The following is a 26,571-nucleotide window of genomic DNA, read 5'->3' on the forward strand; positions in this document are numbered from 1 at the left end:
TTGGGGAGATAACAGAACTAAATATGTGTGTTTAGTAGGCCATGTATTCTGACGTCTGAAAGATATTTTAGAAAGCTTTCAGTGCAAAGGAGTCAAAAAAAGGTTTTTTTGCTCTAAGGAGAAGACTGATAATTCTATGAAAAATGGGGTTGTCTAAATTTTACTTGCTACTCAAAGTGTAGTTCCAGGACTAGGAGCATCAGTAGTACCTGGCATCCCGTGGGTACTTGTTAGAAATGCAAAAGTCTGGGCCCTACCCAGACCTATTGAATCAGAATTAGCATTTTAACAAACTCCCTAGGAAATTCCTATGCACACTGAGGGCTGAGAAGTGCTAATATGAACTTGACTTGTACTATAATAAGAATAAGCTAACTCTAATGATTTTTTTTTTTTTGGTGAGGAAGATTAGCCCTGAGCTAACGTCTGCCGCCAATCCTCCTTTTTTTACTGAGGAAGATTGGCCCTGAGCTAACATCTGTGCTCATCTTCCTCCATTTTATATGTGGGACACCTGCCACGGCATGGCTTGACAAGTGGTGCGTAGGTCCATGCCTGAGATTCTGAACCTGCAAACCCTGCCCTCAAAGTGGAGCATGTGAACTTAAGTGCTGCACCACTGGGCTGGTCCCTAACTCTAATTAATTTTAATCTGGGATTTAAAAATCGTCATGCATTCCCGTACTAAATTATTCTCCAAATTCTAGGGTTGCTGTGAGATAATAAAAAGGAGCACATGTGTTTTCATGAAAATGCACCCCTTTCTTCCTTTATGAACTATGTCTATACATCTGAGTTGATCAGATGGGAAGCAAAAATTCCATGTCATTTACCACAAGAGATGTCAGACTGGTTAAGTTCCAGATTTTTCAGTTTCCCGCAGTTCTTGAGGTTGGTGGTGGAATTTCATAGATTGGATAGGTTGAGTCTTCCTTTGGTCACACTTCGAGCTGCCAAAGGGAGAGGGCAGCTTCTCCTAGATGCAAAGGATAGAGTAATTAGTTTTCTGTCCAGCATCTCTCCCAGTGATAGGTCAGGGTTCAACAAGTGATTGTGGGATGAATGAGTCAAAGAAGCAGCAATTCCTGCCTTCAGGATTTTTAGCAACCAGTAAGAAATAAATTGGATAATTATCACAGAGTTGACCAGTTCTTGGAAAGAATAAGGATGGACAAGGGGCATCTAACTCAGCATTGCCAGCAGAAGGAGCCAAAGGGCTAAGTCTCTTGGTGAACAGAGCGTGGTGGGTTTAGAGCAGTGGCTCTCACTTTAGTGTCAGAATCACCTGGTGAATTTGATTCAGTAGGTCTGGTGTGGACCCAAGAATATTCATTTTTAACAACTTCCCAGGTGATGCTGATGAGGTTGGTGAAGAGAATTACAAATAGCTCTGGTGGCTTAAGGTAGGAGGCAGAGAATGGTGGGCAGTACTGAAGGCAGAAGCCTAAGGAGGTTGTGGGGAGCCATTGACAGGTTTTATAGAGGAGAGTCATGGACTCTCGTTTGCCTTTGGGAAAGCTCACTCTGGGTGCAGTGTGGAGGATGGATCAATGGCAGTGCCACAAAACCAAATAAGTGGTTGATTGTAGCCATCCAGATGAGAAATAATAAAAACTTGGAATAAAGGCGAGAGCAGGAGAGATCCCTAGAACTTGGTGGCAAATTGGAAGTGGGAGGGGAAGAGAGGGCGGAGTCACTGAGGACTATCAGATTTCTGGCTGGGTGTATGTTGGGATTGTGCAACTCAAGATACAAGAAAAGAGGTGGGTCTGAAGCAGGGTCCAGGGAGAAGAGCAAAGGAGGTGAGTTGAAGGCAAGACACGTTGGATTTGAGATACCGGCAAGACATCTGCGTGGAACCCCCGTTGGACAGTTTTACTTAGGAGTCTGGAGTCCAGGAGAGGGAGGTCTGGTAAATCATTAGCCCCATCCCTTCCACCAATTCCATTTGATCTCCTGTATTGTTTGTTTGGATTAGGCTTTGTGTTTGTAAAGAAACAATACTACTGTAAATTTTGAGGGCCTTGAGAACGTGATACTTTTAAAGATGTTTTCTCCAGAAAACAAATGTTCCACTTTTTTTAATTGGGAGCAAAGAAAGAGTCGAAGTCGTCCTCTAACACGGGAGGAGGTTAATAAAGCCGTCTTCTGTCTGAGAGGCCAGTCAAATTGGGTTTTAGTCAGCTTGAAAGGGGCAAAATCACTTGACTGGTCTGCAGGCCATATGACAAACAGCTGAGGCTAATTAGCTGGATTGTGGGTTTTACAGAGATGCCTGGTTTTGAAGCTTGATGGAGTCAACTGCTTTTCAAAAGACTCTTTTGAAAAACTTTTATAAGTAGACAATTCTGACTTTAATGTTTCTCTTTGTATTAGAGAAAAAGTAGCTCTTTGAAGAAGACATGTGATTGGAAGTTGTCTAATTATTGACGTGGTGGGAACGCCAGTCTAAAGTTTTAGGAAAACAACCAGCGATTTATACTTTGTCAAGGTATGGTTTTGCATTTATTTTATTTTATTTATTTTTGTACAGGGTTTGAGTTCTGCCGTGCCAATTGTCAGGTACTTAAAATGTGTGCAATTTAACATAAAATACCACTGTAATATGTTTTGTTTTTTTTTTAAACCAAAGACTTCAAGGTGTCTGCTAAATTTCTTGGGTTTAGTTTGAAAAGTGCATTTTCACTTACCAGAGAGTAAGTATGAATAGTGACTGTATTCTTCCTTTCTTTCTTTTCTGTACTTTAATAAAGTAACATAGGTTTTTATTCTCAGATAATATGTTGAATAAGAGAGCTGATGAAGGAATTGAATTGCTCTAAGAGCTTGCTCCTCCCTGGAACATTTTATTCACAAAAATTCAAGCTTATTGAGACTTTGTGTGTGAGGAAGATTGGCTCTGAGCTAACATCTGTGGCCAATCTTCCTCTTTTTGCTGAGGAAGATTGTCCCTGAGCTAACATCTGTGCCAGTCTTTCTCTATTTTGTATGTGGGATGCCGCCACATTATGGCCTGACAAGGTGTATGTAAGTTTGCGCCTGGGATCTGAGCCCTCGAACCCTGGGCTGCTGAAGTGGAGTATGCAAACTTAACCACTATGCCACAGGGCCAGCCCCAGGACTTAGTTTTTAATATTGCTAATAGCTTTAATGGAGAAAAGCTTTATGTTAGTATGTGTTTTAGTATAAGCTGTATTTCTTCTATAAATTAAATTTGTCTTCAAATTATTAATTTTGTTAGGTTTGATAATGACATTGTGGTTATGTAAGGAAAGGTCCATATGCTTTAGAGATGCTCAGTGATAGTATGCTGGAGTGAAAGATCTGAGTGATGAGCATGATGGGACGTTTCATTATACAATTCTCTCTACTTTTGGATATGTACTAGTTTTCCAGGACCGCCATAATAAAGTATTACAGACCGGGTAACTTAAATAACAGAAATTTATTGTCTCGCAGTTTTAAAGGCTAGAAGTCTGAGATCAGGGTGTCGGTAGGGTTGGCTCCTTCTGAGGGCTGCGAAGGAAGGATCTGTTCTACGCCTCTCTCCTTGGGCTTGTAGATGGCCATCTTCTCCTTATGCCTCTTTTTGCCATCTTTCCTCTACGCGTGTCTGTGTCCAGATTTCTTCTTCTCGTAAGGATACCAGTCATACTGGATTAGGGCCCACCCTGATGACCTCTTTTTAACTGGATTCTCTCTCTAAAGCCCTATCTCCAAATAAGGTCACATTCTGAAGTACTGGGAGTTAGGACTGCAACATATGAATTTTGGAGTAACACAGTTTAACTTATAACAGATAAGTTTGAAAGATTTCATAGTATCACATTTTGAAGATTTGCCTCCAAATGCATGCAATAAATGTCTGTTAAGCCAACTGCCTAGACTGTGCTGGATGTTGAGTTTGTGAAGATGAATGAGACATGGTCTCTGCCCACTAACATTGGTTTAATCAAATGTCTGCATGTGACGTTGTGAGCGTGTATGTGTTTACTCATCTCTTCCACTGAGTTGTGGCCACTTTCATAGTTGGGTGTCCCTGGAGACACAATCAGGGTCCTGGCACAAAGGCAGTCTGATATCCTTTGAGAGCAGAAGGACCCTTACCATTCAGGTCCAACCTCCTCATTTCACAGATGAAGAAATTGAGGCTTTGGTGTGCTAAGGTCATTTGGCTGGTTGGCGTCAGAGTCAAGGCAGTGTCCTGACTTTCATTCCAGTGTGCTGACTAATACATCATCTTGTTTTCTTTGCCACAAGTTCATGCTTTTCACCTAGGAGGGAATCCAGAGTCCTGTTAGCAGAAGTCAGTGATCAGAAAATTCTCTGCAGGAAAGAGCCTTGATAAAAAGCTGACATTCTCTGTCAAGATTCTTGGAGTATAAGTACCAAAACAAAAAGTGTTTTAGGAAGGGGTGTTTATTCATGAGGGCATGTCATCCATAGAATGTCCAGGTTGGATTTAATACATTCCAAAGGAATTTACCCCCATCTTGGTTACTTTCTCTATCTCTTACCACTTTCTCCTTGTCCTTTCCAGGCATAGTGTCAGTGACCCAGCAGCCATTAGAATACAAACATTTTTTCTTCTTTCTTGCTGTGGCTGCTGCCCACAAGACAGGAACTGTGGCAGAAAGAATGCTGATGAAACCTTGGCGGCCAGCAGGATGGCACCATGGCAACCAGGACCTGCTAATTGCGCAGGTCCCGAAGCCTGGGGCTGCCCCTGCGGCTGTTTCAGCTTCTCCCTCTCCAGACCCCCAGGACCTGAGTTCTCAAAGAGGAAATGCTTACCACTTCCCTCGGTTTCTGTTTTCCCCTTTTAGGATTAAAGCTTCCTGAGCTATCTGCTCATCTTTTGCTATTATTCCGTCCTTCCTCCCTCTGAACTGTTTGATTTATAGCTCAGGGTACAGCATACGTGATAGCTGATGAGTCATGTAAAGCCCAATAAAAACAAAAGCTGATTTTTGCCCAAAGCCATCATTCATTTGTGCTGTCTTTGCAAGAGGACGCCTTCCTGCTCTGTTCTGCGCTCTGGTCTTGCTGAGGCGTGGCTGAGGCCCTGCCCTCTCGATAGAGCAGACGCTGCGTTTGGTGGGGGTTGCAGGATGGAGAGGTGATGAGCAAGATGAGGGTGGTGCCTGACAGAGGAGCTTGCATTGCTGCTGCTTCTCTGGAGGCGGCAAACGCAGCTGCAAATCATCCTTCTGAGAGCTGAGAGCACTATTTTTTTTCGTTTGCTTTTTTCTTGTCTTCCCCGTTTCATACTCTATTAGGCTTCTCTTCTCCCTGTAGTAATCTGAGCAGAGATCTTTTAGCTATAAGTGCTAGATTCATACTCAGCAAATATTGAATTGATCCCTTGTTTTCACAAGAAGGGGAAAGTGCAGCCTGCTTTAAGCTCACAGCTCTGTGTAGGGGTGAGTTCCCAGCCCATGGACTATCAGTGTTTGAAAAATCCCCTTCCTCGTGTCCTTCTTGGATCTCTCTTGCTACTCCTTATATTTTGGCTCTCTGGTCTCTCTAAATGGCCGTCTTATCTCTCCCATGGCCTCAGGAAATCAACTGTGTTAACTCTAAAATCCATGTTGTTAACCCTTTTCTTTTCAGCCCTAGTTCTGTTTTCCAAATGCCAGTTGAACCCAACTCTCTGGATGTCCCTCAGACACGAGGGACATTGTCTCATACAATATGATGTAATAGTTGAGAGAGTAATAGTTGAACCTGAGTTCAAATCTTGGCTCTGCAGTTTACTGGCTGTGTGACCTTGGAGAAGCTGCTTAACGTTTCTGTGCATCAGTTTTCTCATCTGTAAATTGGAGACCACATGGGCTTGTTCCAACATCTGTAATTGACAAAGTACTAGTTTCTGGAATACATGAAGAACTCCTGCATGTCCATAAGAAACAGACAACCGAATAGAAAAATGGGAAAAGGACATGAATGGGCTTTTCCCGAAGAAGACATTAAATGACCAAAAAATTTTTAAAAAATGCTCAACCACATTAGCAATCAGAGAAATGCTAATTTAGATCACAATGTGTTACCATTTGAGAAGTCTGACAACAAACACCAAACATTGGTGAAGATGTGAAGTTGGGAGTGTAAAACAAGTGTATTGGACGGGGATTTGGCATTGTCTTGGATTACTGAACATGCACATACCTATGCCCCCGCAATTTCACTCTCAATACTTAGCCTAGAGCTGAGCCTTCCTTCTGGTGCACCCTGAGTGGTTCAGATGTGTTGAGATATTGAGCCTCACTTCCCCCAGGGTGGGTGGGCAGGGCTTGGCATTGCTGGAGCCCTCTGATCTGTTGCCTTTGATAATGAGCATTTGCCCCAGTTTGTCATCAAAATAGCATGCAAAATGGGAAGCAGTTTCCTAGAGAAACTCTTGCTGGTGTATATCAGAAGATAGGCACACGCGTATTTACAGCTGTATTGTTTTAAGTGAGAACAAAAACATGGGGGACGTGGTTTAGTTAAGGTCTTTCTCCTCTGGAAACCCACAGGCCTTAAATAATTAGAGAAGTGCTTTGGCATGTTATTTCTTAACATCAGTGGTAAAAGTGGTAACTATTTCAAGCCAAGTGAGAGAGGCAGAGAAAGAGGCTGAAGGAAGATGATATTACTCCTGGCCAGTATGTATTTTCATTAACATGTGGTCAGACGGGTGCTGTATTATGATGGGCAAGGCTTAAGTTTTGAATCTGAGTAGACACCTTAATGAAGTTTCCCCAAAGGAGAGAACACTGCAGGCAAAGACATCCAGCTGTCTTTCTGACATTTCCCTTTTACTCACTGCCAGATAAAGTATCTTACAACAGAGAAATGATGTCTGCAAATAAAGTTTCATCAGAAGAGCAGGGACCACCCATCATGACCCATGTCATTTAGTTTGGCTGAGAACACCCTGCTGTGATCTTTTGTCTTGCATGTTCTCTCTTCTGTGGTTTGTATGATCATGGCTTTTTTGGACCTTTCACTGTTGGTCCCTCTACCCCTGTCCCAAGGACAGGGATAAATGTGAGACCCTAGGGCATGGAATAGTTTTCAAGCATTTCTCTGTGACATGTGTGGCTTTGCTGACCCCTAACACTTGACCTGTCCTAATCCAATCTCATCATCTTTCCCCTCCAGAAATCTGATCCCCACCCACAAAAATCTTATGCCCACTCCAACTTTCTCCCTTCCCCCACTTCACTGTCCTGTTTCTGTCTGCAACACCATTTTTCTGTCCTGGTCACTCAGCTTCATTCTTTGGAGTTCTTTCTCTTTGCAGCTTCCTCTTCCACCCGGTGTGGCGCTGCATTTTATTATTTTACAATTCATGTCTCTTGGATCCCTTCCGTCTAATTCCCACTGCTGCTGCCCTCGTTTAGGCTCTCATCTTTTAGGAGTGAGAGGTGATACAAGGGATGGCTGCTTCCATGACCCCATTTAAATTTCTTGTGGCTAAACTCTGGACTTTGAGCCTAGAGTCACAAGACTGTATAGGGAGGACACCATTGAGTTCAAACCTCTTATTTCGTATTTGAGAAAACAAGGCCTGTGGAGAGTTGGTGACCCAGGCTGAATCACACAGATGGTAGCCGAGCTGGAAATAAACCCTGCACATTGACTGGTTTGTCATCACATTGACTGGTTTGTCATCCAACCCTCTTCAACTTGCCACATTACATCACAAGCATTCCTTGGAATTTACACTTATTTTTGTATTTGTCTTCTGTTTCTTTGACTGTAAATTTTGAAAGGAAGACTATCTTATCCTTATTTGTAGCCTTTGAAGTAGTTAACAGTTTCTCAGTATTTGTTAAATTGAAGTCAAAGCATGCTCTAGTACTAAACTTGCTATCTTTCATATTCCTCACCATCTGGCTAAATCCTTCCTGGCTTTGAAAGGCTCAGCTCAGGCCGTGGTTCCTGCTTAAAGTCTTGGTCAGATTGCTCCCCCTTTCTGACCTCCCAGGATCTACTTGTCTTGTAAAACCACCATCATATGGGTACCTAGCAGTGGACAGTTTATAAATGTGGTCACATAATGTATCCTTTAATCGTTCCGATAATCTTGCTAGATAAATGTTCCCATATTGAGGAAACAGGCTCGGAGAGGTTATGTGACTTGCCGTAGGTCACACAGTTGGGAAGTAAGTGGCGGAGTTCGGGTGTTCTGACTTCAAGCCCATTTCACTTTAGATATCCTGTGCTGAGTGGTCTCTGTGGTGTACCAAACATTTTGCTTCCTGATTGTCTTGTCTTATTTGTCTCTTGTTGAAAATGAGTTCATTTTGTTTCCTCATCCTGATTACCAACTTCTTGAGGGGAGTGACTGGATCACGTATTTCTTTCATGCCCTTCATAGTTTCTAGCACAGTACAGGGCACGTAGATGTTGCTTATTAAATACTGATGAGTTGATGACAAATATAATTTAATTTCCCCTATAAGAGCAGCTGTCAGTGGAGCCCCAAGACACTTTTTGAGTCACTCCTGAATGAAATCAGCAGGGAACAGAGGGAACCAGAGGAAGGAAGAGGCTATTAGAGAATGCCAGATGGTAGACACAGTTACCAGTTGAGTGACAGCTGGCCTGTTGTCAGTCCAGTGGTGAGGGGTGGTGGAGAAGCAATACACAAGAAGACAGTGTTCAGGAAATATGCAAGTTTACTGGAGAGATGAGACACACTCATGAAATGGTACATGTTAACCAAGACAAAGCACTCAGACATATAGAGAAAACATTGGTTAAAGGAATATCCAGAGTAGGAATGTGGCTTGTGAGCACAGGCTTCCAGGGTGAGAGTGCAGTGAGTAGAGAAGCATTTGGCTTAGCTCGTGGTCTTTCTGTCAATTACTGAGGCTGTGAGAAAGGAATATAAACAGGTAAGGATATTTCCATTGAAACAACTTCTCTTCCCTTTTCTCTACTGTGGCAATCAGTAGGGCCTCAGCCCTGAGCCCTGGTGTCAGAAGTGAAGGGAACCCAAGTAATTATGCATATCATCTGTGCACAGAGATGTATTGTGTTGACAACTCCATGGCTTTTTCTGGTACTGCCTCATTTCATATGTTTTTGTGAATTTGCCCCATAAATCAGTGAGATGCTTTGGAAATTCCAATAGTTTGATAATTAAATCATATTTTCAACTCTGTCTTTTCCCAAAAGGGTCACAAAAATCCACTGACAAATCACCCACCCTAGATTTTGGTTTAGAAAATCACACTGCATCTCCTGAGTTCATAAAACATTCTGCATCTGAACAAAGTGTAAAATCTCTTCCACTAGAATGCATGTGAAAAATGTCCAAATCCTAACAGTAGAAGCCCAAACATGTCCTTTTATGAGTTTCTGTGTCTGGCAGAGAGCATAAGATTAAGACCTTTTAGATTAGAAGTAATAGAACTTTAATGCCTGTTCCTTCTTGTGTCAGAAATGTTCACACTTTAGAACTATTTTATAGGAGCCCAAGGAATGTGTATCTCAACTGCTTAGAGGCACCAGCAATTAAGAAATTATTTCAAGTTAAAAATTGTAATTTCCATGCAGAATAATTTTCTCTATCATGTTCTATGCAATAGACTCTAAGCAGTAAATATATAAAAGCTTTTCTTGGGCATTCACATATGAATTTTTAAGGTGATTTCTCATTTCTAGGAAAACTGATTAATATAATTGGGATCTATTGTTGAAAGTTTTAGTTTATTTTCAGTGCTTGATAACTATATAGCAATTGTATTTTTATGTGATGTCCACATACATGTAGGAAAGTCCTAACTTAAAAAGGTTACCATTGATAATGTCTTTTTTTTTCTAATGGAAAGATAATTCCTGAGGTCAAAACATTCAACTAACAAACTTTTGCGATTTTGTTGGTATGTGGAGGTTAACTTTATCCTTTAAAAAGTGGACTTACTGAAACATGGCTGTAGAATTCTGAGATGGAGTTTCCCTGTGGATTGGGAAGCCTTTTCCACTGCTTTACAGTCCCCTCTCGTATAGAATCTCATTTCGTCCTCATTACAAAAATTAAGTATAATATTTCATCTTTCTTTGCTTTTCTCCAAACACTCAAACTAAATTTCTGAAGTTGTTGCTTATCAATTTCTTAGAAACTCATGGATACTTACGTCTTTATGGTGGGCATTTCACGTGCTTTATGCCCCTCTTGTCTATAATTTTCTTTACCCTCTTGGCTTGTTCTCTTGCTGATTCCTAGTCTCTTTGCTAACACAGAATCTTTATTTTCTTTTAGTGAATCTATACTGAGGTTTCTTTATCCATTTCTCTTTCAACAAGGCCCTCTAGATTCTTTCTGAGTGACTGTCTTGGCTACTCACTTTAGCCCCTATATTCCTAGCCTCCTGCCTTCAAATATCTTCCTCAGAGATGCACTCAGAAAATAGGAGCTTGGTTCCCATAGGTGCCCTTATCCCAGGCTTGGCTGATGACCGAGACAAGGTATGGCTTTGGGAGACCAGTTTCTAACCTGGGTGCTTGGCTTTTCATCTGCCCAAGGCAGGAGGAGGAAACTTAGTGAAGGAACCTGGTTGGAACAATTAGAAGCCTTTGGAATTGGATGGGCTAAGGAAGGGAGAGCAAGGGGAATCGAATAGATTGCCCTGATTTAGAAGATAAGAGAGTCTCTCTGGCTTTTGATAAAGTAACAACTACTTGGGCCTTTTCTAGGTATTGTTCCTGCTGGCTCTGAGAGCTAAGTGGTCTCCCTAGTATGTATGGCTAGGTGTCCTCCTGAATTCCTGGAACACTCTCCCCCAAATTCCTGGAACTTCTCCCCTTTTTGATCTACTCCTTAGTTTGTTGGTGTTTGACTTTGATGTGACTTTGACCACCTGTCTGGGAAGCTCCATTTGTATTTAACCCCTTGTGGCCTGGAGGTGGTTCTGTGCCACTTTCACATGAGGCTGCCTGCTCTGGTAGGGAACACTAGGGGTTGCTCTGTTCCCATCTTCCCCATGTCATTTTCTCCTTCTCTGGAACTTTCTAATGATTTTAAGTAGCCATGCTTTCAAATGGAACACTCTTCATGACACAGCCATTGGCTGGAACAAGGGGTTCTGTGAATAAAATACAATACTAGCAATTTTTTCTGAATTTATAGAAAAAGATCAAGTTAGTGGAGAAAATTTTAAGTTTTTCTCCCATCAGTATTTAAAAGGTGTTTTGCATCTCTTTATGCTAGCCTGTGCTATAATTTAGTATAAAGTGTCTTATGACATAGCACAAAATAATATATTCTCAGTTATTTTAAGTTTGCTATATGAACATTTCATTGTGTTCTTCACAGCACATCTTGGCTTTTGAGGGTTCCACCCAAGCTCAGGTTCTGGAGACCATCAAGACTAATCTGGATGTATTTTCTGATGACCTCAATGTATCCATTTAGATCCTTTAAAAGGAAAGGATCACCAATGTAGCTTGTTATAAACATCCTCCCAACAGTTCCCTGTTTCAAGGACACTGGTTCCTGTCCCAGGGAGGGGCTGCTGCTTTTTGATTCACTTCTGGCTTGTTTGGTCTAGATTTTCCCATGACTATTTGTTGTGAGTGACCCAATGATCATTGTCCCCAAGACTTTTTCTGATAGACTTATTTTATTCTCTCAAGCTCCAGGTAGCCCTTCTTTGGATTCTCACCAGCGACACCGGACACATTTCATGTTTTCCCTCTCAGATGAGAAGAGTTCTAAAGTTGTGATAAGTGGGGGAGATCTGAGAGGTGGCATCTTTAAGAGATGCTGAATAAACAAGGCCGGGAGACCTTCCAAATGAATTGTCAATCTAAGGTGTTTAGGCAGACAGGTGTTGGGTACAAAGCTGAAGGCAAATGAGATGATTCAGAGCTGGGTTGAAGGTAGAGCTTTCCTCGTTGGTTTTCCAAATGTGTACAATGGAGCTCTTGTTAGGTTCTTGTTGGGCCTATAGGCTTTGGAGGTGGGGTCTTATCTTCATTCTTTTCATCAGAATGGTTCTACTTTCATCTGTTTTATATGTTGGAATGCTGTATAAGATTTCATTTAAAGAAATTTGCTAAAGAAAGTTTGCATCCAGTGGACCAGATGTTTTCTGAGGCAATGAAAGGTTTGCTGCAATGATATTGCGTAGGTTTTCTGAGACCATATGTAGGAGTACCCAACTGGGTGTGAAGACATTGATCTACTATGGATAAGAAGCAACCCAAACTAAGAATAGCTCTATTGTATTTACAGAAGTAAGACAAAAAGCTCCCCAAACATAAAATAATCTTTACAGTGATCTATAATAAAATGTTATGATGTAACATATTTTGTTCATTCTTTATTGCTCAACTGAGTGTCCTAACAGGATGAAAGCAAACATGTGCTGAACAGATGTGCTTGAGCCTTGCCATTCATTCATTTATTGAGTGTGGCTCACATATGCTTCTTTAAATAATTTCACAAGAGTGGACACATGAATCCACTCTGAATTAAAAAAAAAAAGAAAAATCTAGTTACAGATTTCTCAATTAATGACATATTTGTCAGAATTTCAAATAACATACGCACTAAAGGCAGAAGCAAATGACTTAGCCCAGCAGCGTAAGTGAGCAGTTTGGAGCTCTCTAAATCTGGTAGATAATTCATTTGACTGTAAGAGTTTTTATTCCAGTTAAAGAAATAACAAATTCGAATAAAAGTTTACAGAATTCTTAAAGTACCTCCGCGGATCCCAGGGTTCCACAGAATGCAGGTTGAAGACCACAGATTGAGTGCCTCTCTGAATTAGGACCACAATGCCTTGTTCTTTTATGATGCTTTATATTCATCTTTTTTAAGACATTAATTACCTTGTGCTTATTTTCTAAAGATGAATGTGACCCAGTTTTTAACAGACTTTTTGCATAAACAGTTGAAGTAGCAAAACCTGACTAAGGATATATCAGATTGAAAAACACAACTAGCTAGCTTGAACTAGTAAGTATGTAATTTTGCATCCAACAAACAAGGTTCACAGATCCTTTTCACACAGTCATGGAACATTCCATACACTTAACTCGTCATAACAAATCCCCCCAAATTGGTATTATGCAGAACACATTTGCTGAAGAAAATGCAATAAAATTAGAAATCAACAACAATAACAAAAAAGCCAACTGTGATCTGACAGGCTGATTTAGAAATTGGCTGGATGGCCAAGTCCATTGTAGTTCCTCAGTCCTTTTGCATAAGTAAACCCAAGGCACACCCCATTCTATAAACAGCTGCTGACAGATATGCAGTCTATCCTAAGATGTGTACTGAATAGGTGGAACAAGGAAAGACTTCTTGAGAATCAATAAGAAGCATATCTGATTAGACCTTGTCCATTAGGTGAGCTTCTCTTCTTTCCTTTTGATTCAGCTATTAAAGAATATGATATTTAGGGAGCAGTTAAACACATATTATAAATATATTGGAGAGAGTAGACTGAGGAGGACCAAAAAGTCCTATGGCTGGTTGTGTATAGCTTGCTGACACCTAATGGGAGGGGCTAAGAATCCTACTATCATTGTTTTAGTGATGTTAAAATATCGGGAAATGGTTTGATTTTCTGAGCCTGTTTTACTGTTTTTAAAAGAACTAAGTTAGTGTATGGCAGAAATATTTACAGATACTAATGTTTCAAACTTGTATGAGTATGCTGCCTTTTCATTAACATTATGGTGAAACCCAAACTGGCACAATATTGAGAAGCACTTGGCTTTCTGCAATGATTCTATTCCCAGGTATAGCTAGGAGAAAACCTTTCCTTATTGGAAAAGTAGAAGTCCCTGAAGACACAGCAGCGCATGAGCTTATTGAGGAGGCTGCAGTACCGTGAAGTTAACACGGCAGCTCACTGTGTTAGAAGAAAGCATGTAATCACTGGTTTTGGTAGTATATAAGGTTAGTTTCTGCACGCACAAACTGGAATTTGGGAAGAGTACTTCAAGATGAGGGACAAGAAAGCCAGAAAAGGAAAAAGAGAATAGAGAGGCTATGGCTCAGGGGTAATGGCTAGAAGTGGGGCTGTTAGAATCCATATGGGGCTGTTGTAGGGTGGATATCTGACTGTGGAAAAGGAAACAGCTGTGAATAAAGGGAATCCTGGGTGCTTTATTTAGTAAGCCACCGTGTACCTGAAGAGCATATTCCTGGGGGCTGAAACGGCTGTGTTCTGATGTGGTCAGTGAGGATGTGGGGTAGGCAGGACAGGGAGAAGTGCAGCTGTATCTGGAGCATCTTGGTAGCCTTGTAAGAACCTGTGTGCCAAACCGATGGTTCATCTTAGCCTTCGGAGTAGGGTGCGTGGGATGGAAGCCCTCACCATTCACAGTTCCTGCAAGTATGCAGTTAGAGCATATCTCAGCACAGAAAAGTTAAAATATGGTCTGTGTCCTTGTTTAAGAAGTCAAGGAAATGATTACACTACCCTTTAAAAATCACCCTTATAAAACGACAATGAAATGATATCCTAGTGTACAAATGGTTGGTTCTGGAAAGTCAGGGTGGTTTTGTATATTCTGGACACAATTTCTCAATGGGGTGAATAAATATAGAGCACTCATATTTTTGTTTTTAAAAATGGCAGTGATAAATGAGTCCCTCTCTCCCCCACTTACTGCCAACTCAGGGATATTTATCTAATTGTTTTTATTATCTGGCCAGTCATCCTCATAGGTCTTGCTTCTTCTAGTTGATACTTTTTTTCCATCCTAAAATTTTTCTTGGAATGAAGGAAGCACCGTTACTCCTTCACGAGGTGAAGTGGTTCACTTCTCGATTTGGTGTATTTCCCCAGACACATTAACATCTTTCTTGTGTTGTAGCACGTGAAAAACTTGAGGGAGGTGAGATGCAAGAGGGGAGCTGGGCTGCACTGGTCAAAGGCCTTACCACGCGCGTTCCATGTTCTGGGTGGACTAGGCTTGGCAGAGTCCCTCACTCCATCTCTAGGTCAAAAATGGAAAAGTGTTCTGCGTTCTGCAACCTTGGAAATGTGCTTTTTAATTTCAGGTCCTTTGAGTGCTACTTGATTTGTAATGCTCTCAATCCTGGCTGCAGTAGCAGCATTGTCACTCCTAATATTTTCCACCTTTGCGTCTCAGGCCCAGGGGTTGGTGGCATTCCGACGTAGCCAACGGTTCTTCACTTTACCTCTGTGGAGCTTGTTATTAGCAGAATTCCCCCTGTTAACCAGTTGGACTCGCAGATACCCACCTTCTAGGTAGCTTAAGTCACTCCTCCTTTTCCACTTTTGGAAAATATTTTCACTCCATTCTTTGCGTTTTATGAAGTTTCAGTGTCATTCTTAAGGTATAGTGGAAAAAGCACCAGGTTTAAAGTCATAAGATCAGTGTTCAAGCCTTAATTTGTAGTCACAAGAACAACTATGATGTATTGATCTCCATCAGGCATTTTGCTACTCACTTTACACAGGTAGGAGGTGGTGTCCTGGTGTTTGGATTTAGGGGACCCTGACTCCAACACCTGTCGTCACTGTCTTCTATATGCTCACAAGAATCAACCTCTGAGTCGGAGTAGACTTTACAGATTTTGCACTTCTATTGCATTCTTAAAGATTTCCCAGCTGTTAACAAGCACATTTAGCCATGGGTTGGACATTTCCATTGCAGTGACATATGGTTGTGTCCACTGTGGGACTGCTTCCACATTGTTTGAAATATTACTCAGAAAACCAAACAGCCACTCCTATTGCCACTGTACTGCCTATATTTTACAAATGACACATTCTATAGTGTGCCCTTTTCCCTGTTACCCTATGTCTATAAAACAAGAAGTATTTGTCACAAACTGTAAGTAATGTAATACCCATTATTTCAGTAAATTCACTTTCCGTAAATTCCTATAAGCCCTCATATTATGATCCTAAAAGAGGCTTGGGCAATAAATAATGTCTTTTGGGTAAATGAATCAATGGCATCTCTAAATTAAAAAAAAAGCCAATATCTCATTTGGATCATTGACAGTGGTCTTCCAGAACGTTTTCTACTTTCAAGAATCATTCCAGTGCTCCCTTCTTTCCAAGTATAGTTGCTTGTATTATTTGTTTACTGGGTTAGGTTGGTTACCTACTGAGGTGATGGTAACATTACAGAAATAGTAGGTCAACTCCTGGATTGAGACTGCTTATTTTTTCTTTATCTTGGTCCTTTCTCTTTAATACTCGTAAATAACTTGCAAATGTTTGCAGGAAGCCTTTACAAATGAGGATATGTTTGGATGTCCTCACAATATGTGGAAATATATACTTAATTCAACAGTATTTGCTGAGAATTTTATTTTCTCTCTGAAGAACTTGCTATGTTTGAATATTACCATCTGCTAAAAGTTAGTCTTTTCATTTTGTTTAAGTGGGGAAAATGGACTGTTCCTATGTAGCAGGCACATTCATAAATATTAAGCCAAATGATATGCAAATTTAGATCCTGTCAGTTTTTAGCCCTGAACATCTCCCCTCAGTGTTAAGGATGGATCTATGATATTACTACGAAATACTATTGATAGGAATGCATTTATGAATTGTAGGTTATAGATGAATGTCTAATGCAGTTACAATCTAATATTCTGAATTTGGGTAAAAATCAAACTCATCTTTCAATAAGGAGACAAGAGCTAGATTCCAGTATTATTCTATTTTTCAAAGCCATTCAATTTCTACTTCTCTCTGCCTGAGATCTTTGCACAAACAAGACAAACTCTTTGCTTATAATTTCATCTATTCTACTCTCAACCTATTCCAGAGGGTGGAAACCTATCTACTCACACCTAGACCGGAAATTGCGAAGAGGAAGCATGTGAGTGCACAGAGGGTAGAAGGCGTCTCCTTTTGTAGAAATGGGGAGCCCCACTACTGGGCAATACACATCTTGCTTTAGCCATGAAAGTAGGTGTGTTTCACTTCAGGGTATAGGAATTGCTGTGGTCTGAGGGAGTTGTAGCTAGGGTTTATTTGGTAAACCCAAGTTGCCCCTACTCATATCTTGGTGCATTATAATATGCCTCTTCTATCCTGCCCCACTCTGTGACTTGTCTTCCCCTTTTCTCCTGACTCTTTAAAAAAAAAATTTTTTTTTTGAGGAAGATTAGCCCTGAGCTAACTGCTGCCAATCCTCCTCTTTTTGCTGAGGAAGACTGGCCCTGAGCTAACATGCATGCCCATCTTCCTCTACTTTATACGTGGGACGCCTACCACAGCATGGTTTTTGTCCAGCGGCACCATGTCTGCACCCAGGATCCGAACTGGCGAACTGCGGGTGCCGAGAAGTGGAACGTGCAAACTTAACCCCTGCGCCACCGGGCCGGCCCCCTCTGCTGACTCTTTTATGTGTCTCTCCCAGAATGCCAGATATGGGTCAACAGTGGCACCACAAAAAAGATAAAAGCCTACTGCTTTTTAACTTAAACTTGAAAAACACTGATAGACATTATAGTTCTATGCCAGTCATTGGTATGCGAACATTTTTCTCCAAATGAATGCCTGGATAAGAGGACATTAAAATGTATGAAAGAACATGTGGCACTATAGTTCTCAAAAATGCTGATGTTCTGTGCTGTTATCTGAAAAGTAATAGTTACATTCACATGTTTCTATTTCTACATAGAAATCACACTGGACCAGGGCAGATGAAGTCCGTAAGATATATAAGGAACACACCATAATATTTTATTAACCATTCTAAGAAATTCAAAATATTTTTTAGTAAAAAAAATTCTTTACAATATGCCTTGTTTCTCTTTTTAAAATTTTCTCTTTATTTATTCTCTATTGAGCTTCACGTTTTTATTCCTTTCACAACTTCACGTGCATGCCAAACATGTGACTTGCGCAGGTATCTGCAGGGGAAAAAGCAACGTGGAGATGTGGATTTTGATGTTATGTTATGCTGTGTTTATGAGGGAAGATTAAAATGTTCAAAAGGATTGGCTTGTTTGAAAACCCAAAGAAACAGGTGGAGTCATTAGGAGAACTTAGGTTGGGACATGGCTAAAAGTGGAAGGTCTAAGGTAGGGAAGGAATAAGAAAAGGCATTTTCCATGGTGAGTATTGGCTCCCCATCGGACTCTGGCACCAAGCACAGAATAGGCTTTTGATAAATATTTGTTGAATGAAGGAGCGAGTGAGAGAGCCACGAGTACCCTTACAGAGAACTTCAGGTGGCACCAGAGAAAATAATTTTGATTTGAGAGGAAAATACCAAGCTCAACACCAAACAAGTCTACAGGGAAATGAAAAAATGTGCAATTTTTCTGCTTTCTTTCCATTTTGAAACCATAGGAAAGACAGACACAAAGAAAGAGGATTTCAGGAGATGGTACAATATCAAGATTTATATTTTCTTGGATTTGCTATAACCAACAAGAGGCAAGCAAGCCCTTAGTTTCTGACTTTTCCCCTTGGGGGAACCCCTCAGAAAGAAGAGCTTTGTGATAGAGAGGTTGTAGGGGCAGAAATACAGATCCTTCACCCTCAAATCTCTAAGTCCAAGCCTTAGTCTTGAAGCAATTTATCACTATAGCTGCTGGCACCACAGGAAACTTTTGATTCCTGAATAAAAGCAACTATAACTGGGGTTCCTGGCTTTGAAGGAAGGGATACAGAGAGAATAAAAATCTTTGTACATTAGAAAAGGATAGAGGACTGGAATTTAGGAGACTTGGGATCTCAGCCCCATATCTAATCAGCTGGTTGATTTCAGACAGTTCACTTGGCTTCTCTGGGCCTCAGTTTCCTCTTCTGGAAACTAGAGCATTCAACTGATGAACACCACAGCTCTGAAACTGCCGAAAATCACAGAGATAGAATTCATCATTCAATTGGAATGCCAAGGTAGCTTTTGTGATGGATAGAGACCCCTATACATGATTGCACCTAAGTCGAATTTGTTTCTATGGTTTTTCTAAAAGTTCAGAATAGGCTAAATGAAGAATAGGTTATAAAATTACATGCCTTGCTAATAAAGAGCTTGATGAGGCTATTAGTAATAGTATTGCCAAAGACAAGTTTCAGTTACGTACTGAACACTTAACATAGACCAAGTTCTGTGCTAAAATCTTTCTGTGGATAATGGCACTTCATCCTTAAAATAACGCAATGAGGTTAGTAATGTTGTTAAGTCCATTTTATAGTTAAAAGAATGTAAGCTTAAAGAACTTGGACCAGGTCATGCAAAGAAGAGTCAGAATTTGAACTCAAGCCTACTTGCCATCACATAAGAAAACATGACCCTCTATGTAGTATAAGTTTTGTACAGACATCAAGTTCCCTTTAAGGATGATGAGCAGATAAAATAAATTCATGCATGTCCAGTGCTGTTTGTGGAACATGGTAGTTATTCAGTTAATATTATCCCTCCCTTTGTGTTTGACTCTCTGTACTAAATATGGGTGATAGAGGGAAAATTTGGCTGTCAAGAAATGGCTGGCCTATCTGGAGTAGTTCTAGAATGATTCTGCCCAATGATAGGGGATCCTAAGGTTGGAGTCTGATCAACTTTAATAGGAAGCTTCATGGAGACTTTGGGCTATGAAGTGGGGGTGTGTGTCTGTGTGTGTTGTGTGTGAGAGAGAAATAGATCTTTCACTTTTGCTGTGAACTAAAACCACTCTCTTCTGTCTTATTCCTTGGAAGACAATTAAAATACATTTTATTTTCTAAAGAAGGAAGAAGATCATTGACTTTCTCTCACCAGGCAATTATCACCATGTAGTATATGTTGAGGAACTGGGTGTTCCTTGCTTTCTAGTGTTAATCTGATGAGAGTGAGGGTGGAGAGCACTTTGAAAAAATATTTGTGTAAGGAGGAGAGATAGAAGTGAATTGAATAAGAAAGTCTTCTGCAGGTCCCAAATTGGGGGCATTCTTGACTTTTTTTTTTTTTTGAGGAAGATTAGCCCTGAGCTAACATCCGCTGCCAATCCTCCTCTCTTTGCTGAGGAAGGCTGGCCCTGAGCTAACATCCATGCCCATCTTCCTCTACTTTATACATAGGACGTCTGCCACAGCATGGCTCACCAAGTAGTGCCATGTCCACACCCGGGATCCGAACCGGTGAACCCCGGGCCGCTGAAGCAGAACATGCAAACTTAACTGCTGCACCACTGGGCTGGCCCCCATTCTTGACTTTTTAGAAGACATGTCCTTGAGGCATTTAGATGCTACTTCCTGAAGGAGGTATAGAGTTTAAAGAAGTGGCTTTAGGTCCAAGTGCTCTTCATAGATCCTTATTTTTTATTTTATTAATTTTTAGTTTTGGGGCTCAATTGTTTCTCCTAGTTCTAGGAAAGAGAGGAATATTGGCTGCATATTGACCCTTGGAAGCTAGATTGCTAGATGATGATGATAATAGCAGTTAATACTTATATGGGACTTACTGTGTGCCAGGCACTGTTCTAAACTTTATATGTATATATGCACTCATTCAGTCTTCACAACAGCCCTCTGAGATGGGTTTATTGTGTGCTTCATCAAATCTAAAATGTGTTGATGGTGCATTCTTGATCATGCTAGAAGATGCTAATGAAAAGTTTTCACACAACTGTATCTCCAGCGCCACCTCATTTAATGACAATTGCAAGATGTCATGAGTTATAAGACTGTGAAATATAAGATGCATCCCAATTGTAAGGAAGTTAAAATAAGAAATCATATGCATGCTATAATTAATAAAATAGGATATCGTTCCCATTTTTAAGATGGGGAACCCAAGCCAAGAGAGATTCAGTTTTCTAAATTGACATGCCTGGATTCAAATCCAGGTGATTCGGTTCTAGAGTCCATGCTCTTAACCTCCACTTTTTTCTGTGTCTCCACAATATGGTGGAATTGAGCCCATGTTAACATGTAGGTAGACTGCCCAAGACCCACTTACTCGTCCTCTCATTGTGGTGTCTGTGATAGAATTGTACTGAGATCCTTCTGAGAAAAGAAGTGTGTCTCATATATGTATCGCCTGCCTTTAGGGCTGTGATGAGGATTGTTGCACTAATGCATGCAAAGTGCTTGACATGTGGGCACCTGACCTAGACTTCTGACCCATGTTTAGCAAGAGCAGTGCAACTGGGGGACTTGATGAACTGGCTTCCCAAGCATCAATAGGCTAGAGTACCTGCTGGAAATGTTGTGTACAAAATGTTGTTTCAGTGCCCCAAATGTAAAATTCTGCACTGTATGTGTTTCCTGTTTCCCTTTCTGCTTTCAAATGCCAACATAAAGATAATTTGTTATTTCCCTACTTGGGGAGTGGAGTCTTTTCTTTTTAGAGAACAGGCCCCAGAAACACCGCTCAGGACTTGAGGAACAAAAATGAGAAACAAAAATATTTTTTTGCTATGAAAATGGTTCTATATGAAGACCTACCAGCAGTTGAAACTTAACGTTAAGTTGTCTTCACCTCATGGTGGTAAGCGGTGGTGAGACAACCACATATGGGACTGCAGGCTGGGTTTGGGGTTGTAGTTTGCTATGGGCTAGAATTATGTTTTGCTGAAAGATGGAATGATTCCATTAATTCTAGACTTTGACTAACTGATTACAAGCTCAGATAAGGAAACTATCACTGTCAATACCCTTCCCAAAGCCTGAAGAATCTCTGTTATCAGAAGACCTGCCTGCTCCCTGAATCCTTTTATTTCTTTACTGTTTGGAGTTCTGGTATCTGTTAACACCAACCAGCCTGGTCATTGTGACCAATTTAGGACAAATTCTGTATAGCCTCTAGACTTGCTAAACGTTTTCCCCTGTTGAAATCTCTATTTTATTGTAGGATCATGGATTAATGTTTTGTTGCCAGCTCCCTGAGATAAAATGGGAGGTGAGTTCTCAACCAAGGAAGCCTGGATCACTCATCACACCTTTCCCTATTATTTATCGTGTCCTCCTCTGCTGGTACTCCTTTCTTCCAACCTGTTTACTGTACTCAACACGTACAAGCTGTTGAAGTATAGAAAGAAACTAGACTGTGGTGGAGATAAATTTTTGGGTAAAGACTGTCTATAGTTGAGATAATTATAAGTACAAATTTGTTTGTTAGTTAAGTACCAGTTTAAAGCACAAAACTGTTGCTTTTGGTGCTTCTGATGATCATTTTGAACCAGTTTTTACCCTGCTAGGCCAATAAAAACCATTTTATAGGTGACTTGAACTAGTTACAAGCAGTCTGATAAAATTAGAGCAAGTATGACCCAGTTGGAGATAGATTTCATTGGTCAGCACTAGCTTGATTCAGTAAAATATGCTGTGAACCAATCAAACCTTATGTGAACTAGTCAGAACCTGCTCATCCAGGTCAGAACTTATTTGAGCTAGCTAAAACTAGTCTGAAGCAATTGGAGCTGTTAAAATCAGACCCAAATAATGGTCTGTTTTGGTTAGGCACATCTGGTTTTGCCAAAGTCGTTTTAGATCAGTCAGAAGTGGTTTTGTAGGTAGAACGTCTTTGAACTCAGCTCTTTTACTCCAAACTAGTGTGAACCATTCAGATCCTTTTGAACACGTATGAGCTTCTTAAAATGGATTGGAGTGTTTTATACACATTTGAACCTGTTTGTTTCCTTTTTTTTAAAATCCCATTAGCCCTGAGCTAACAGCCGCCATCAATCCTCCTCTTTTTGCTGAGGAAGATTGGCCCTGAGCTAACATCTGTGCCCATATTCCTCTGCTTTATATGTGGGACGCCTGCTACAGCATGACTTGATAAGTGGTGTGTAAGTCTGTGCCCAGGATCTGATCTGGTGAACACCAGGCTGCCGAAGCAGAGCACGTGAACCCAACTGCCATGCCGCTGGGCTGGCCCCTACACATTTGCACCTATTTTTAAGCTGGCCATAACTCTTTTGAAATTGACATATCTATTTAAAATGAATTGAAAATAGTTTGAACCAGCCAGCAAAATCAGAATTCATTTGAAAATTATCTTTGTTGACTGGGCAAACTACTTTGAGCCAGTCAGCAATCTTTTTGGCAGAAATATGGTTTGAGCTCCCCACAGGCAATTTCAGAAATTGTTCTAGGTCTTCAGAGCCAGTCAGATAGGTCCAGAATGGGGAAAAGGGAGTGAGCTAACATTTATTGAGTACTCAGTGTGCCAAGCATTGTGCTGGGCACTCCACAAAGAGTATCTTATTCACTCCTTAGAATAATGGTAAAAAGATAGTGTGCATTATCTTTTTTTTCATAGAATAGGAACCTGAAAATCCAAGGCTCGAAGACATCTGAGTAGCTGATATGTGGGAGACATGGGATTCAACACAGCTCTGCTTGACTTCAGAGGTCATGTGTTTCCTGTTAGGCTACCTTGTATGATATCATACCTGGTCCTTTTAAGCCCAACATGTATTTGTAAAAATATGAGTAACTGACATTAAGCTTGGTGTATAATGGACGTTGGACTTGAAGTTAGGAGACCTATGTTCCAGACTGTACAAATGAGTTAACCTCTCTGGGTTCTTTTTCATCCGTTGGAAAACTGAACCCAGAGAATGAAAGGTCTGAGCGTTTATTTTCAGATCGGCAAGGCAGATAATTGTCTAAAGGTGCAGTCTGAAGAGTGCAGACTATGATTAATATTGATAGTGGTATCTGTACCTTCAGTTGTGGTATTTGGTTTGTTAACACTTCCTTTATGATGGCTTAGTTTGGGAACAAACTGTTAAGTATTGCTATCAACATGAATAGAAAACAAAACCCATGAAGATCATTAGATCACACACTTACGTGTGTGATTCTTCTCACGTGATAACTAAACGCAATAAATATTGTGCAGCGGAGATAGTGTCATCTGTCTTTGATTTCCACTCAAGTGGGTTTAGAAAGTTCTAGAATAGTGATGATTTTGGTGACAGCATTTTCTCCTGTACCTTAAATAATATAAAAACAGTTAGAGAAATGACCAACTTTTTTCAAATTAAAAGTAAAGAGGAAGTAAGATAGCCGCAGTGTCTGCTTGCATCATTCTCATTGCAGAATTTGGAGTTGCTTTCTGGTTCCTTATTCATTTTGAGGGAGAACTCCCAAAATGATTGAATGTTATCTGGATGTGCTTTTCAATTCTTAGCTCTTATTTCTGAATAACTTGGAGTCAAGTGGGATGCTGTGATATGACATGCTAGAATATTTATTTGTACCCAGTGGTCATTTTTTAGAGAGGAATTCTGCTATACACCATTAATTCTGGCAACCTGCAGCTGTGAATACAGAAGCTGTAACATAGGGAAGCCGTCATCTGTAAAGTATTGCTCTTTATAGTGTGCAAATAGAATTATGAATGTTTGTAGAGGCTCTGCCCTTTTCAACTGACCAGCCATATCTAAATATGAGGTCGCAGATCTACACTAAGGCACTCTGAGGAAGTACATGGCAGCAGTTCTTGGCGCGCAGCATTCAGGATTTTTGAGCATAAGGTGAGTCACCAAATTAAGTATGGGGTGGGGGAAGCATCCTTGAAAATCAGTAAATGTCATTGCCTGAGCTTTTATTAATTTTATGGATCTATAGAAATAATCCTGTAGGAAGGATTGAGTATTGTGGCAAAGTTTCTGGATATAGGGCTGGGTGAAAAGAGGCCAATGAGAGGAAAATCAGTAGTGTCTAATGTAGGGCATCTGATGTGTGCGTGGATGGGTGAATATGTATGTTTGAATGGGCAGGTAGAGTTGTCAGTGGTAATGGGATAGCTGATTATTTTTCTGCTTTTCAGGAGGGTTTATTGTTATTAGAAATGGGAGGATAAAAAGAAGTAAGCCTTCCCTGGAGACAGACCACATGTTCAGTCGGACTGATATTTTGAATAGTTTGAATCTATTTAGAGGATAAAAACAAATCATGAAAGTGCTGATTGCAAAAATAAAAAATAACTATGATTAGGGCTTGCTGATAAAAAGAGTTTTTCTTCTCTAAGATGGACTTTTGTTTTAGTCAATGTTGAAGAGCTGAATTGGTAGCATTTCTTATTAGAATAGCAAGGCAAGTATAAATGAGCCATTCATTGTGGAACTATGGTCTCTGAGCAGTGACTGTTCAAATCTGGAACTCAGTTCTCAAGTGAGCAGTGATATTCCAGAAAAGCCTGATTTAATACGTGGTACCTAATAATAATATGTAAGGAAGCTGCAAGCCAAATTTTACTTGTGAATTTACCATTGACTTTGAAGGAATTATAATGACATGTGAAAATGAACAGGATAATTGAAATTGCCTAGGTGTCCAAGTAAAACGAGAGAAAAGCCAAGGAGGCAGCACTAGGACACTTTGAAAAAATGGAGGAATTGGAACCACTTGCACGCTAAGAATTATTATTATTCCTATAACATTCTCCTTCCTCCTTTCTTTCTTTTGTTAAGTTTTGTTCTATGTGATCTGCATATAAGACTTAGTGACTGTTATCTTCTTGATTATCATTCTCACTTGGAATTTTTGTCTATTATAACAGTACTATAATATGCATGTTAAATTTAAACTGTTCTTTACTATTTCAGTAGCATCTCATCTAGCAAACTATTAGGTCCTTGGGGGCAGGGATTAATATCTAACCTTTTCTTCACAGAACCCTTAGGCATACAGGTGTTACATAGAAGTACTTGTTGAACTGAATATTAAACTAAGTCACTTCATTCATGGAGGATTCTAATATTTTCTAGTGGATTTTTAGTGAATATGCATTTGTTTGTATTTCACAGGTGAACCACTGAGTTCTTCATTATGTCTGATGGAGACTATGATTACCTCATCAAGTTTTTAGCTTTGGGAGACTCTGGAGTGGGGAAGACCAGTGTACTTTACCAGTACACAGATGGTAAATTTAACTCCAAATTTATCACAACAGTGGGCATTGATTTCAGGGAAAAGAGAGTGGTAAGTTCCACATCCTTCTATATAAAAATGTAATCTTTGAGTCAACATTTGCCTATCTGTTTAGTTTGCTTTGCAGGAATTAGGAGGACAAAGGTTGGAATCTAAAATTAAAGGGTCCATGTGAAAGTGTGTACTGTTCAATCTGGGCAATGGGAAGGGGTGATAAAATGTGCTGAAGGACACTTCATATAAAACCAAGGAGACAGAGTAAAAAGTGAAGATTCTTTTAAATTTTCCCTTGGTTCCCTTTTGGTTTGGAATTTCCCTTCTGAACTCTAGAAAGTTATTTGTCTACCTTTGTTGTGAAGCCTACAAACCACCCTGCCCCTCACACACCTGTTTTGTGGGCTATATCTTCCAGCTCTGATAAAGTTTTTAATTGTTTTTCTCTTAACTAAGGCTCAGCAAGCCTATACGGAACACTGAGTGGCAGAGCTCATCACTGCTGCCAGGAGGGTGAGGCTGGAGTAGGAGTGGGAATGCTGGCACTGCATGTTGATCCTGGAAGTAACCAAGGGAAAGAGGAAGTTCTGCAGAAGGATGAGGGAAGAGGCTCTTTTTTTAAAAAAAAAGGACCTCAAGACTGAAACATACTCTAGTGGTGGAGGGGAAGGCAGGAAGATATTATGTCGTTGTAGCAGAGGAGAGAAGATGGCCTTCTTCACGAACTGCATTTCTTGCTGAAAAATCGACTGTT

At 40.4% G+C, this 26,571-nt stretch overlaps 1 protein-coding gene across 10 annotated transcripts in view; it reads left to right on the forward strand.

Annotated features, from left to right (window-relative positions):
• RAB27A (RAB27A, member RAS oncogene family) overlaps positions 1–26,571 on the forward strand; it is a 76,629-nt gene that overhangs the window by 23,505 nt on the left and 26,553 nt on the right. For 2 of the 10 annotated variants that reach the window (XM_070501138.1, XM_014860431.3), the window contains exons 2-3: positions 2,377–2,491; positions 25,700–25,874. In XM_070501138.1, coding sequence (XP_070357239.1) covers positions 25,722–25,874 — 153 coding nt within the window. In that variant the 5' untranslated portion in view covers positions 2,377–2,491; positions 25,700–25,721. Of the gene's footprint in view, positions 1–1,412; positions 1,913–2,376; positions 2,492–21,789; positions 21,838–24,341; positions 24,425–25,699; positions 25,875–26,571 lie in introns of those variants that run through there. The other 8 variants (XM_070501145.1, XM_070501144.1, XM_070501147.1 and 5 more) reach the window with 8 other exon arrangements.

Source organism: Equus asinus, chromosome 2, assembly GCF_041296235.1.
Source record: "Equus asinus isolate D_3611 breed Donkey chromosome 2, EquAss-T2T_v2, whole genome shotgun sequence".
NCBI lineage: Eukaryota > Metazoa > Chordata > Mammalia > Perissodactyla > Equidae > Equus > Equus asinus.